Below are 13,639 nucleotides of genomic sequence, written 5' to 3'. Positions count from 1 at the left end.
ATCACTAGAAAAACATGTATGATACATATGTACGAAACACTGCATTGGTCAATTGGAATTTATTCTACCATCAACTTGGAATATATGAACCATTAATACAAACACAATTTTTACCGGTTTGGTCAAATTCCATCGTCCTAAAAAATGTCTCCGCAACACTTCAATGATGGTAAAGCAACCTGAGCCAAGCAGTGGGCGGTCTTATCCTCGATTATATCCTCGATATAATCCAAGTTTATTGCTACAAGTTGCTCAGTACCTAATGGATCTATCGTTATTTTTCGTTTGAAGCAATCATATCTTTTTTCTGTAGATTTTGGCAATAATTAGGGAATGATGTTGAAGGCTGGATAAAAGTTTGTTGATGCTTTTTGTGAAGTTAATACTCTTACTATAGGAAAATCAACACTATAGCAGACATGATCTGCAAGCATGAGTTTCATTTCAACTTAATTAATGAGTTAATATCATTCCCAATTAACATTGCGAGGCAAGGCAAGATAACCTCGTACAAAGGTAAATACCCCGCACATTTAATATGATAAATCCTGAATAAACTATGACAATTTGCATGTTTATCAGTTATCATAATTCACAGCTTACGTACATATTTATACCTACATTTTATTTTATTATCATTTATTATTTGTCAGGGTCTGTGTGCTGTTGCGCTCGCAGCAATCTGAATTGATGGGCACGTTTTCCTTTTATTTTCTTGTTGCTTCGTTGTATATCTTTCATTGCATTTTACCGCGCTTAGTTTTAATAATTTCTTTCTTTGTTGGTTTTGCTATCTTTTCTCTTATTTCAAGCATTAAATATTTTTGTGTTGCAAGTTATTGTTTAAGTATAAGCCGCCGCGCCCATTTGTATCGTCATTATATGAGAGATAAATAATAACGTTGTTGTTGTGGTTTTTCCTAATATTCATAAGAATTATTCTTGTGGTTTGTTGCCGTTAACGCCACATTTAGTAGTGCGATTATGCTATGTGATATATTATTCTGTTATGTAATCTCTTTTAGTTTTCATTCCCTACAATGAAATATTTTTAATTTTTTATTTTTATTTTTCAGACGAAAACGCTATCTTTGTAAGTAACTTACCTGTAGATGATGTGCACATTAATAATTTTATTGTTGGTATAATAATAAGGAGAAATATTGGAATGTTTTAATCAGCTGAAGACAGTAAAACCAACCTGTAGTCTGATCATTCCTTTCGAACGACTTTTAGAGATCCTTCCCTATTCTGACTAAGCGGCTGGCGTTCAACCAAACTAACGACCAACCAAACGAGTTCAGTTGAAGCGACATATAGGCAGAAAAGACGGCTTTATAATCGATAAGGAGTTGATGGGTGTCATTTTTTGTCGACGGTCTTTTTCCAATCAAAAAAGAAGGGAAGGAAAGAGCAGCCGTAATATTAAATGAAAGAGACTTTGAAATAAAAATAAATTAAAAAGAGAAAGATACGACGCGGAAAACGAAGAAATAAAAAATTAATGAGAAAAAGTTTAAAATAAAAAATAAAAAAGGAAACTGGAAAAACAAGAAAGGAAAATAAATTATATGAAAGGGAAGTAATTAAATAAAAACACAAAAAAACAAAGACAATATAAATTTCAAAAAATTTTAAATCGAAAAAGAAACGTAAAAAAACAAAAAATAACCAAAAAAGGAAACAAAAAAAAAAAAAAAACAAAAGGGAACTAAGAACAAAAATGTTTAAAAATAAATGTTAAAATATAATCAAGTAAGAACGGAACTGCTTTTGGCTGTGTTGTAGGCCTCATACCTTTCATGAATGGTGCTGTATTCTGATCGAAATTCAAAAATTCATATTATCTGCACATTTGACTGCATAGGATATATCTTATTTTATATAAATTTCGTGTCACGTTGTTTGTCCGTGGACTCCCATGCTTTTATTTAATTGTCTGACCCACGCCCTAGATTGATGAGGAGTGTGATGACTAGTACCTAGGACCTAACTAATTATTTTCTGGCTTTTCTTATTATTATTACTTAATGTAAATATTGTTTTCAATAAAACCGTTTAACTTAAACTTTTTTTCTTGTAATTATTTTATTTTTAAGTTTTTAGTCTTTATGTAGTTCCTATTATTCTCATTATATTTAGTTCATTTAGTTACTCATTATTACAAGGAATCTTTTCTGTCAATTTGTTACAATCTTAGTCGCCAATACATAATCCTTCCAAAGTCTTTACTCGACTCAGCGCTACGTATGCTTGTCCCTCCTCCAACTCCAAAGTACTTTGATGTCACATCTACCGGATTGTATGTAATATTTCTTCCAAATATGAGCCAAATCGGACCACAAATACGAGAATTTTTAGTATCTCGATCCTTGCCGCACCTAGCGGGATTTTTTTTTTCATAAAGCGGTTTCTATTTCTGTATGTAATATGTGTTCCAAATATGATTCAATTCGGACCACAAATGCGATTTTTTGAATACCTCGATCCTTGCGCCACCTAGCGGCTATTGTTTCATAGGTCGCTTTCTATTCATTCATGTATTATGTGTTCCAAATATGAACCAAATGGGACCACAAATACGATTTTTGAAACATTTCGATACATGCGCCACCTATCGGTTTTTTTTCTTATAATTGCATTGTCATTGGGTTCTGAACTATATTCCAAGTTTAAGGCTTGTAGCTTATCGGGAAGTTCCTCAAATTTCAATTACAATTCGTAAACAACGGCTGGAAGGCCGGCCGCTCGCTACACAGAATCTAGCTAAATAAAACCGTTCAAAAACCCATTAAAACTCTCATATTACACCTATGTATGTACATATATAAATACCTTAAATCGTTAGAAATATTTTTGGTTTGCAAAGAACATATTTTATCCATAGCCGACCAGCCAATTTAAATATTTATTGTACCATGAAAATGCTGCTAATTTGTCAAAGTTGAACGACATTCTTGGCGAAATAGCCGATACTTCCTTCCGCCCGTCTCCAAAACAACCAATGAGCCGTCCAATAACCAAGTGCTTGTGAGCTCACTAGTCGGTCAGTGAACATAAGCGAAAAGTAACTGGAACACATGTGCTACAGACACATGCACTTTCAGGTGCAGGTGAGAGTGCAGCGACAAGGTGAAAGCAGTCCCGGTGTATAAAATGTGTGATTATGTGCACAGTAGTTAAGTTGTTGTATTAATTTGAACAAAATAGGTCGGTTAGTAGAGTACACTTAATAGCTCAGAGGAGCATGCTTATGACTACGACGTTCATGTGTATATGAATACAAAAGTAGATTGATGGAAAAGCTAGTTAGTGCCCTGTTAGATACGAGTTTTGAGCAATGATTTTTCTTATAATTTTTTAGGTGAAATGCCCTGTCTAGTAATTTTTTTTTCAATAATGTAATGTCCCTCAATAGGTTATGCACCTTGCCGATTGTAGGAACTCGACGGTGTCCGACCATATGGCTGAACAGCATGTTACCTCACCCCTACGCTGTTTAGGGAGGGTGTGGGATGTCTTCGACAAAGACTTGCCTACTCTGCTAAATCCAGGTGACATATATGGCGTCTTACTACAGCAAGGACCGCTTATGTGGCGGGAGGCTATTTGTTTACCCTACTTGTTGCCAGACTAAGATAATTCACTCAAAAACTTTGAAAGAGCGAATGTTGTTAAAAAAAAGGAAAAAGTGAAAAAGGAAGCGCTGGGCGAGTGTGGAGTCAGTGAGCTCAGCGACGAACCTGTTTGCAAGCGCTTGGACAATGAAATATAACTAACGATTTTAAGAATTTTCCGGGAGCCCTCTTTCCACCCAACCGACTGTGCGAGCGATCGCTTAACATGCGTACTTGAGGAAAAAGTAGGTCATGAGTGAAGGTAAATTAAAGGCACTTTACTGGCAAAAATCTATCTGCGAGTAATTCTCCGTTCCGCAACAGGGCGAAGGAGTTAGTTCAGTGCGGGAAGAAAAAGCGGTTTTCGGATGAATGCCATAAAACCTCTTTTAAGGAAAGGGCGGTCAAACGGCCCATTTCAAAGACCGTAAGGCAATTTAGATGCAATGACAAGACTTGCACCTCCAAATGTACATGGCAAAACGAAATGGGAACTCACAATAACGTGCTCATCGAAAGTTGCCAAGCAAAGAGAGGACTGATACTATGCTACAAGAGATTAAAAATTGGTAAGCTTGATGGCCGTTGCTTCGGCTATAACAAAATAAACCATGTAACATTGACTCATCGATCTTAAAGACACATAACTAGCGATCTTTCCAACAGGGCATGTAAAACGTACTTATAAGTTACTTATAGGTATATGAACATATACAAACTTACATATATATCTCCGAGTATGTAAATATGTATGTCAGCGTGAAAATTACTTTTCATTCTTGTTGTTCATTTTCAGTGTTGCTGTGTACAAAAAGTTGTGTATGTTTAACGAGCAGGCAGCAATTGTTGAATGCAATCGTTCATTTTGCTCTCAGCAAACATTAATAAGTTACTAATTAATTGCATGTTACAACAGCAACAACAACTACGCATACATAGTACATACATATATGGCCAAAGTACCATCAACCCGCACAACTTCAAGCAAATTTTATAAAACTTTGTTTTTTCTATTTTCGCTTTTCAAGTATATGCAAATCGCTAGTTTGCTGATTTTGCTATACTCGGTTTATGCTGACTTAAACAGCTTTGGCTGTTGTTGTTTTAAACTTTGTTTTTTTGTTTTTTTTTTCTGTTAATTTTTCTTTTGTGTACTTTTTATGTTCTATTTTGCACTTGTGGGAAAAAGGCATGTGATTTAATTGCAGAATTTTATTTTTATAGGTTTATAGGGTTCTGGGTGAAGTACTGAATTAATTGCAAGAACCACTACAGAGCCAACATTTTAGTCTGCTATAATTTAACAGCTTACATATGTGTGTTAAACTATGTTTGTATATGTCTGTTACGAAGCTAGAATAGCAATAACCAGATCGAAAAACAAAAAGACCGTGGGCGCTGATGGATTGCCTGCGGAGCTATTCAAGTACGGCGGCGAGGATTTGGTAAGGCGAATGCAGCACCTTCTTCGAAAAATATGGGCGGACGAGTGCATGCCCGACGGTTGGAATCTAAGTGTTCTTTGCCCAGTCCACAAGAAGGGGGATACTGCAAAATGCACCAACTATCATGGAATCAGGCCTCTTAATATCGCATAGTGTATTGTGCGAAATATTGAAGCACACCGTGAACTGGCTGATTGGACCTTATCAGTGCGGCTTCAGACCTGGTAAATTTACCATCGACCAGATTTTCACAATGCATACAATCTTGGAAAAAACCCGTGAAAAGAGAATCGACACACATCACCTCTTCGTCGATTTTAAAGCCGCCTTCGACAGCAAAAAAAGGAGCTGCTTATATGCCGCTATGTCTGAATTTGGTTTCCCCGCAAAACTTATACGGCTGAGCAAAATGACGTTGAGCAACACCATCAGCTCAGTCAGAATTGGGAAGGACCTTTCCGAGCCGTTCGAAACTAAACGAGGTTTCAGACAGGGTGACACCCTATCTTGCGAAGCGGCAAAGATGGCTTTGATGTTGAATGAGGACACAACGTAGTACCTGCTGTCATCGAGCAAAGAGTCGGCGCATACGCGCCTTGGCAACCACCCTACTGTTGGCAGCCATAATTTTGAAATAGTAAGACTTCGTTTATTTTGGAACCAGTATCAATACTAGCAACAACATCAGCACTGAAATACAACGAAGAATAAATCTTGCCAATAAATGCTACTTTGGACTAGGTAGGCAATTGAAAAGTAAAGTCCTCTCTTGGCGAACGAAGATCATACTCTATAAGTCACTTATCGTACCCGTCCTGCTATATGGGGCAGAAGCATGGACCATGACAACAGCAGATGAAGCGGCTTTGGGAGTGTTCGAGAGAAAAGTTCTTCTATAGATTTATGGACCTCTACGCGTTGGCGATGGCGAGTAGCGAAAAAGATTTAATGATGAGTTGTACGAGCTATACGCAGACATCCATATAGTCCAGCGAATTAAAATGCAGCCGCGAATGAAAGCTGATGCTCCGGCCAAGAAAGTGTTTCTATCGGAACCCACCTATGGAAGCAGAGGTAGAGGGTGGCCCCCACTTCATTGGAAAGACCAGGTGGAAAACGATTTAAACTCACTTGGTGTGACCAATTGGCGCCGGTTGGCGGAGCGAAGGAGCGACTGGAGGGCCTTGTTGGACGGCCATAACCGTTTAGACGGTTAAGCGCCAATTAAGTAAGTAAGTAATATGTCTGTTAAAAGGTATAATGCTACTCTTTAATGTGGTGCTCTTCGATTTCTTATTATTTAGTAAAATTACGTTAAAGTACGCAAGCCAGCCTTTTATTTACATACAAATTAGGTTATTGCAACAACAACAAAAAATATGCTGCTTGGGTTTTGTGTAGCCTCTTGTATTAATAAAACCCATTCTTCTTCAAAGTAATTGAGAAAGAACTCGTTTAGGGATATACAAGCCCAGCTCGGAGTTTTTATCTTTACATCAAAAATTGCACAGTTTCACGATACACATATATACAAAAAATTTTGTGAAATACTAATATTCGGAGGGATATCATAAAGTCAACTGCCATACCGTAATTTGACCGTATGACCACTTCAAATGGCCACAAAGTAAATTGAATTCATGACCACGTGAAATGGTATACAACGCCAACGATACTGATATTATAACCATCCTACCTCTCCAAAATGGTCACAAGGTCAACTTTTTTATACACATAAGCTTCACCTGTATGCTTGTATGTAACCGACTACTTTGGACTCGACTTCGACCCTCTTTAAACGTACGTATTTAATTCAAACTTTGTACACTTATCAAAGACCGACGATAATGCAATAATTTCTTAGTTGAATGACACGGTCAAGGAAAACCAGCTCCTTTGACCTTGTGACCACTTCAGTTGGCTATAAGGTCAATTTTAACTTTAAATTGACCTACTGAATACTTCCAATGGCATATAGGTGAGTCAAAACTTTACCCATGACCAATGACCTATGACAAAGCAATAATTTGAGGCCGGAGTGACATAAAGTTAACAGACTTACTTAAAATTACAATTAATTCAATTGAAACTTGCAAGCATCCATAAGGTCAATTATTTTATTTCACACCTCCATGTATTACTGTTTTTATAACTGAGTTGCAGTTATTTTTATTGTTTTCGCTATATTTTAGTTAAGTCGAAATTCTTCATAAAAAATTTTCGAATGCGGCATTTCTGATCCTATATTTAAGCACTATTCTAGTGAAAAATCGGATAAAAAACTGGCCAAATGAGGTCCTCTCTATGATATGAAGAATTTACTGAACTTTAAGTTATTATAACACCGATTTACCTTTTGGCCGTTGACCTAATGTCATCCCAGAATACTCATAATCTCATTTTCATAACATCTTTTTAATTTTAAAGCGGGCGTCAAACTTGTAAAACCATTCCATGTATCAACACTTATTTTGATTTTGATTTATGGTTTGTAAATCTTTTTTAATTTTCAATATTCTACCCTCAACCCTTAAATCTAGCCAGGATCCTTTCGTGAACTGGTTCACCAAACTCCCGTCCCATATTAATTCCGCACTATATTCATCCCTTAAGGGAATAGAAGTGGTAAACGTGGCAACACGAGCGAAAGCCGGCTCAAATTATCCTGCCAGAGATGAAGCCAAAGTCAGTGAGAGTGCTGAGTGCCCGTAATTCACAAACTTGTGTCCCATGTCACGAAGCCATATCGCTGCCAGACCTGCCGCCATTTTATCCACGATACTAACTGCAAACTACGCTATGTAGGTCCCGCTTATTCCAACCACCGTCAATCGTTGCACTGCGTTCAACCTTTTGATCGTGGATAGTGCTCTCCATCAAACCAAAACGCCATAGAAGCCCCGTCCTCCACATTAAGCTTTCATGACGGCTGGTTGTCAGGGATAATCCCAAGGTACTTACTTCTATCTGACAGCCCTAGCGGTGAGGAAATTTGGAATATCGCTCTCGAGGAATCCTGTTTTTTATGTAAAGATAAATTTTTGAGAGGTACTAGTTCGACCTTTTCCCAAATTTTTTAAAGAATGTGACATTGATGACATTCCAAGACCTGGGAACATAACCCATACAGTTTGCATACATGGCAGCCCCCTAGCTGATAGGAGCCACCAAAAATCTCGAAAGTTGCGTGGAAATTATTACATCCAGTCCCGGAGACTTGTCGGCTTATAAGAGTTAATTCTATCTTATATATTATTTCTAATTGCTGTTTTAATGTACAGGTCCCATTTTCGCTCTTATTTGGAATTCAAATCTATAAATAAAATTTTGGTTGCAGAGATGGAGATTCGTGCTATCAGCGAGCTTTGGGCATTATTAGTCGTAGTGCTTGTTTTGGCTATATTTTATTAAACTAATTTGTTAATAATATAATAAAAAAAAAATTTTAGTTAAAAGGTTTTATTGAACACAATATTTACATTACATAATACTAAAAGCTAGAAAATAATTAGGTCGGTCCTAGATACTAGTCATCATACTCCTCCTCAATCTAGGGCGTTGATCAGACAACTAAATAAAAGGGTTGAAAGCATCAAATTTCTATTACAGTCATAAGTGAGACCAACTGAACCTTAATAAAGTTATGTAACGTCTCACATTTTTAGAAAATCCACGCGGCCAACGTTTTTATTTAGTTGTCTGATCAACGACCTAGATTGACGAGGAGTATGATGATTAGTACCTTAACCTTGTTTTCAATAAAACCGTTTAACTAAAACCGTTTAACTGACAATTTGTTACAATCTAAGTTCTCAATACATAATTCTTCCAAAGACTTTACTCAACTCAGCGCCACGTATGCTTGTCCCTCCTCGAATTCAAAAATATTTTGATGTCAATTTTACCGGAATGTATGTAATATTTCTTCCAAATATGAGCCAAATCGGACAACAAATACGATTTTTAGTAATATTTCGAACCACGCACCACCTATGGGAAGTTTTTTTCTTATTATTGCATTGTCATCGGGTTCTGAAATATATTCCAAGTTTCAAGCGTGTAGTTTATCGGGAAGTTATTTAAATTTCAGTTACAAAATTCTGTTGGTCCGGTGGTTCAAGTCACGCTAAATAAAACCGTTTAAAAATAAACAACTATGAGCACACAAATAAACCTATTTGTACTATTGCACTATTGTGAATATTTGATTAGAACTAACACTGCATTACCGGCAGTTGCTAACATTCGCCAGATTGCAGTGTAAGCGCATGTAAGTTTATAGGTAATTGATTGATAGAACAGCTGATTTCTGTTGATATTTGATATGCGACATTTATATTTGATGCGCACGGGTTCGGCTCGTATTATTATAATTATAATGACCCATGCAAGTTAAAATCCCCCAAGAGAATATATACAATTCTTCTTAAGCTGACAGTCGCTTGCAGCGAAACACATTCCTGCACAATTGGGAAAAGAGTGTTCATTAGAAACCCAATGCGTTTCTCACCTCTCATCGGCCAGCTTCCGTTTATATCTCTCAGGTACCCAAAGAAGCAAGATCCGTCGATAGGATCTTTCTGAGTTCACGGACTCGATACCCAGGACTTCCGTTTCCTAATATCCCATTTAAAAACACCTGAACCTACCGTGAAGAGCTGCCAGTCCGAGGGTGATTTACTCATTTTGGCCGAATTGTAGTGCCGTCTTCTGGAAGTTCTGCAGCCTAAAAGCGTTTCCGTCCACCACGTAGGATTACCCCTAAACATATGAGAATTCAGTGGGCAGGAGTAATGATAAGCCGCAAGTTCATCTAGCTTGCAACTATACAAATAGCAGTAAGTCCGTTTGGGAATGCTTAAAAATTTTTTGTTTGGACGTGACATGACAGGATACATAAGCTCTTGTTTGAAATAAAAGGGAAAAGTGTTTCACTTCAAGCTATGGTATCTGAACTACCCCATTTGTGATGGTGAGAATAAGCATCGACTCGGATGTTTATATTAGTGTTTGTTGTTGTAGCGATAAGCATACCCCCGAAGGCCTTGTGGACTGTTATCGATGTTGATGGTTCTTTGCCGGATGCAGTTCCGGAACATTCCAGTAACAAGCACTATTCACTATTATGGTACCATGTCCTGCTATTCGCAGCTTTAATTCAGCGACCCCACCTAACCTGATATTTGACAATTTTGTAAAGTCATTCACGCCATTTCATAATGCCAACGTAAATGCTTTGTACTGACTCATTTGGAACCAGTGAAAATTTAATGCTACGAAATGCAAAACCTTTGAAATGTTTAATGTAAACAGAACAATTACAATGACTTTCCAATAAGTCAATAAAAAAATATTTTAATTTTCATAAATAGTAAAATCTATTTTATAGCATTATTATTTGCACTAAATATTTAATTGCATTAAGTCATGCGCGAACAATTTGTGGGGGCTGACGAAAAGTTCGTTAAGCCTAAAAAAGTTTATCCTTCCAAATATACGCCAATACAACATTATAAATTTGATGGGCGTCCAAATCTTCGACAAGAACCAGGATTCGATAGAAACGCATTGCCGATTGTATTTCGGGCATCACCGGATACCTTACTCAATCTATGCATCAAAATAGTTGATGCAATGCCCTTGCCAGATGTTTACAAATGGACAAATGTGCAAGTTTGCAAATGGATACGCAAATATGGCTATCCCCAATATATGGTGAGAATCTATTTTCAAATAATCACTTTCTTTGATTTATTTTAAACTTATTTCAAATATTTTCAGAACACATTTCGTGTTAACCTGATAACAGGACAAAAACTTTTACTACTCGATGCTCAATCCCTTTGCGCAATGAATATAAAAAATTTCGATCATATCAAACATATCGCTTATGGTATACGACGTTTATTCTTTTTTGAGATGACCAAGTATATACGCCAGATATCGCCGCCACCTGAATATTATTATGAGTTGTACCAATTGTTTGAGGTGAAGAGTGGGCGTAAATATGAGGAGATAAGACGTTCCGATCTCTGGCGTCGTATGCAATTGTTACGTAAAAATACTCCGAATTATTCGCATTGGGAGCTACTTGAACGTTGGTTGGCACGCGAATACGAACAAACCGAGCTTTTTGGTGGTGTGAGCCGTTATCGTCTCTACAAATGCATATCAAAGCGGCCGCAAGAAGAACACATTGTAAAGCATGTGAATCCTTGTAATTGTATGCCACCATGTTCATGTTATTGGACTGAAGAAAGGCATCTTAAGAAACCGTTGGTATTTTCATTACTCAAACCCCATCGTAAACCGGACCCATGTTACGATTATTCTAAAAATGGTTGTAAAGATTGTGCGGCGCCATGCACATTCCAATGGCCTTCACGTTTCTATAAGTTTGATTTATTATTGACGTGCTTAAAGAAAAGCTATCCAGCTATATATGGAGACAAAGAGCGTGAGCTAAGACGATCTAAGTTTGCAATCGGTCCATCATTTAATAATTATAGTTAGATAATCAATGCAATAGAGTTAATGGTAAAACAGCATGTCATAATAAATATAAGTATGGTTGCTTCGTATTTTCTTTTCTTAGTTTGAGTCCAGCGTGGTGTGATTGTAGCGTGCTCCGCCTACCACACCGTACGCCCTACGTTCACACCCCAGGCAAAGCAACATCAAAATTTTAGAAATAAGATTTTTCAATTAGAAGAAAATTTTTCTAAGCGGGTTCGCCTCTCTGCAGTGTTTGGCAAGCGCTCCGTGTGTATTTCTGCCACGAAAAGCTCTCAGTGAAATTTCATCTGCCTTGCAGATGCCGTTCGGAGTCGGCATAAAACATGTAGGTCTCGTCCGGTCAATTTGTAGGGAAAATCAAGAGGAGCACGACGCAAATTGGAAGAGAAACTCTGCCTTAGATCTCTTCGTAGGTTATAGCGCCTTACATTTATATTTATTTAGTTTGATTCAAGGCGAAGCCATATAAGGTGATGATAAAGCAAATTCAACTCAAATTGATTTTGACCCACTGGCACTTTAATGTACTAAGTCGATGTATGTATGGAAATTATTAAGAAGAAGCAATCAGCTGATGGGACAACACCTCCCGGTACTGAATTCGCCTTGATTAGTGGTCAAGAAAACTAGACAATTTCTTAAGCTCTCTATGATGCTCTTGACGTCCCTTCAAGATCCACCACTTAGATACTGTACTGCATTAAAAACACTACTTTCCCAACCCCAACTTAAAGTACGAACACGTCCTGTTTTAGAATTTGTTTGAACAAGACCTACATATAACGAGACTATCTTCATTTTTGTACTTAACATCTAATCGTTAACAGATTTCCCATACTAATTACCACACGAGTTGTAAATGTGAAAGCGTTGGATATAAATGCGAAAGCGTAACATGAAAATGAGAATAGTCAATTGTTAATACGAAACCGTTACTTTGATATAAGGACAGTAACTTATAAGAGAGGTAACGTCAAATGAATAGTCAGATGTAAATGAGAATAGTCACTTGTATAAGCAAATGCGTCATATGGATATGAGATTTGTCAATTGTAAATGCGAAATCGGCATATCGATATGAGAATCGGGGTTCGTTTTCGGTCGATGGACGACACTCCAGCCACTCACTTCGCACCGAGTGGGTGGATGTATGAGCCCCTTTCCAGTACAAGTGACGCGTTAGCATATTCAGATTATGTTTTCTCATTTACACCTGACTATTCTCATTTCCATATGACGCCTTCGTATTTACATCTGACGCTTTCTCATTTCCAAATAACTTTTTTCAAATACAAATGACGCTTTCGCATTTTAACTTGAACTATTATCATTTCAATATGACGGTTTCACATTTAGAATTGGAAATGGTGTAGACTTACATAAAACCATCTTTAGGGTGTCATCTCGAAATAGAAACAAGAAATAAAAAAGTAACCCAAAAATTCGACAGCTAATAATCCAGTTCATAGGCTTGGGACAAATACACCTAGATTAACTTTTGCGGATTTATTGTAGACAGACATGTGTAAACTTGGGCTAAAGTACGACCTAAGAAAGTATCTGATGTAAAGCGTGATGTCACTAAGTTATTGATATTGTGACGTTCTTCAATGAATTCCTGATTTATCTGTCATTGGTTCGATCACTGAGCTATCGAACAAATAAACCACTCAGTTGTTTCATCATTATTTCTCCCAGGGTCTAGACTTTTCTCGAACAGCCTTCCCAAGTAGTTGCTGGTTTACTACTCGGTCTTCTCTGTCTCATTTTAGCTATCGTGCTATTTATTCCACTTAGATTTTTGTTCCTGGGCAGTATAGTGAGGTACCAAACTTGCAAATATTCGCCACAGTGCATACGTAGTTGGTTACCTACAAAACGTTCATCAATAATTGGCGACTACTATGCGATATTGGCCATTTATATCAATTCATGCCAGATATGCCAGTTTCGCTATTACTGACGCCAATTGGGTGCACCAAGGGGCTTCTAGTCTGTCTCAACCTGCCTCTCCTACCTCAGTGGGGGCCTCCGTCTTCCTGCTTCCAAATATGAGTGGCG

At 37.3% G+C, this 13,639-nt stretch overlaps 1 protein-coding gene across 1 annotated transcript; it reads left to right on the top strand.

Moving 5' to 3' along the window:
- Positions 1-10,489: 10,489 nt before the first annotated feature.
- On the top strand, positions 10,490-11,575 carry LOC137235678 (uncharacterized). Its single transcript, XM_067758562.1, has 2 exons — positions 10,490-10,777; positions 10,844-11,575. Exons 1-2 carry the CDS (start codon positions 10,490-10,492, stop codon positions 11,573-11,575), a joined length of 1,020 nt encoding a protein of 339 aa, XP_067614663.1.
- Positions 11,576-13,639: the final 2,064 nt, after the last annotated feature.

This window comes from Eurosta solidaginis, unplaced genomic scaffold (assembly GCF_040869045.1).
Source record: "Eurosta solidaginis isolate ZX-2024a unplaced genomic scaffold, ASM4086904v1 ctg00000151.1, whole genome shotgun sequence".
Taxonomy (NCBI): domain Eukaryota; kingdom Metazoa; phylum Arthropoda; class Insecta; order Diptera; family Tephritidae; genus Eurosta; species Eurosta solidaginis.
The sequence above is the reverse complement of the archived record's forward strand: the minus strand, read 5'-3'. Positions and strand labels throughout refer to the sequence as shown.

Coding starts and splice junctions, on each gene's coding strand:
- LOC137235678 (XM_067758562.1), top strand. CDS start 10,490: ATGCGCGAACAATTTGTGGGGGCTGACGAAAAGTTCGTTAAGCCTAAA. Junction 10,778..10,843: donor ATGGCTATCCCCAATATATG/GTGAGAATCTAT, acceptor AAATATTTTCAG/AACACATTTCGTGTTAACCT.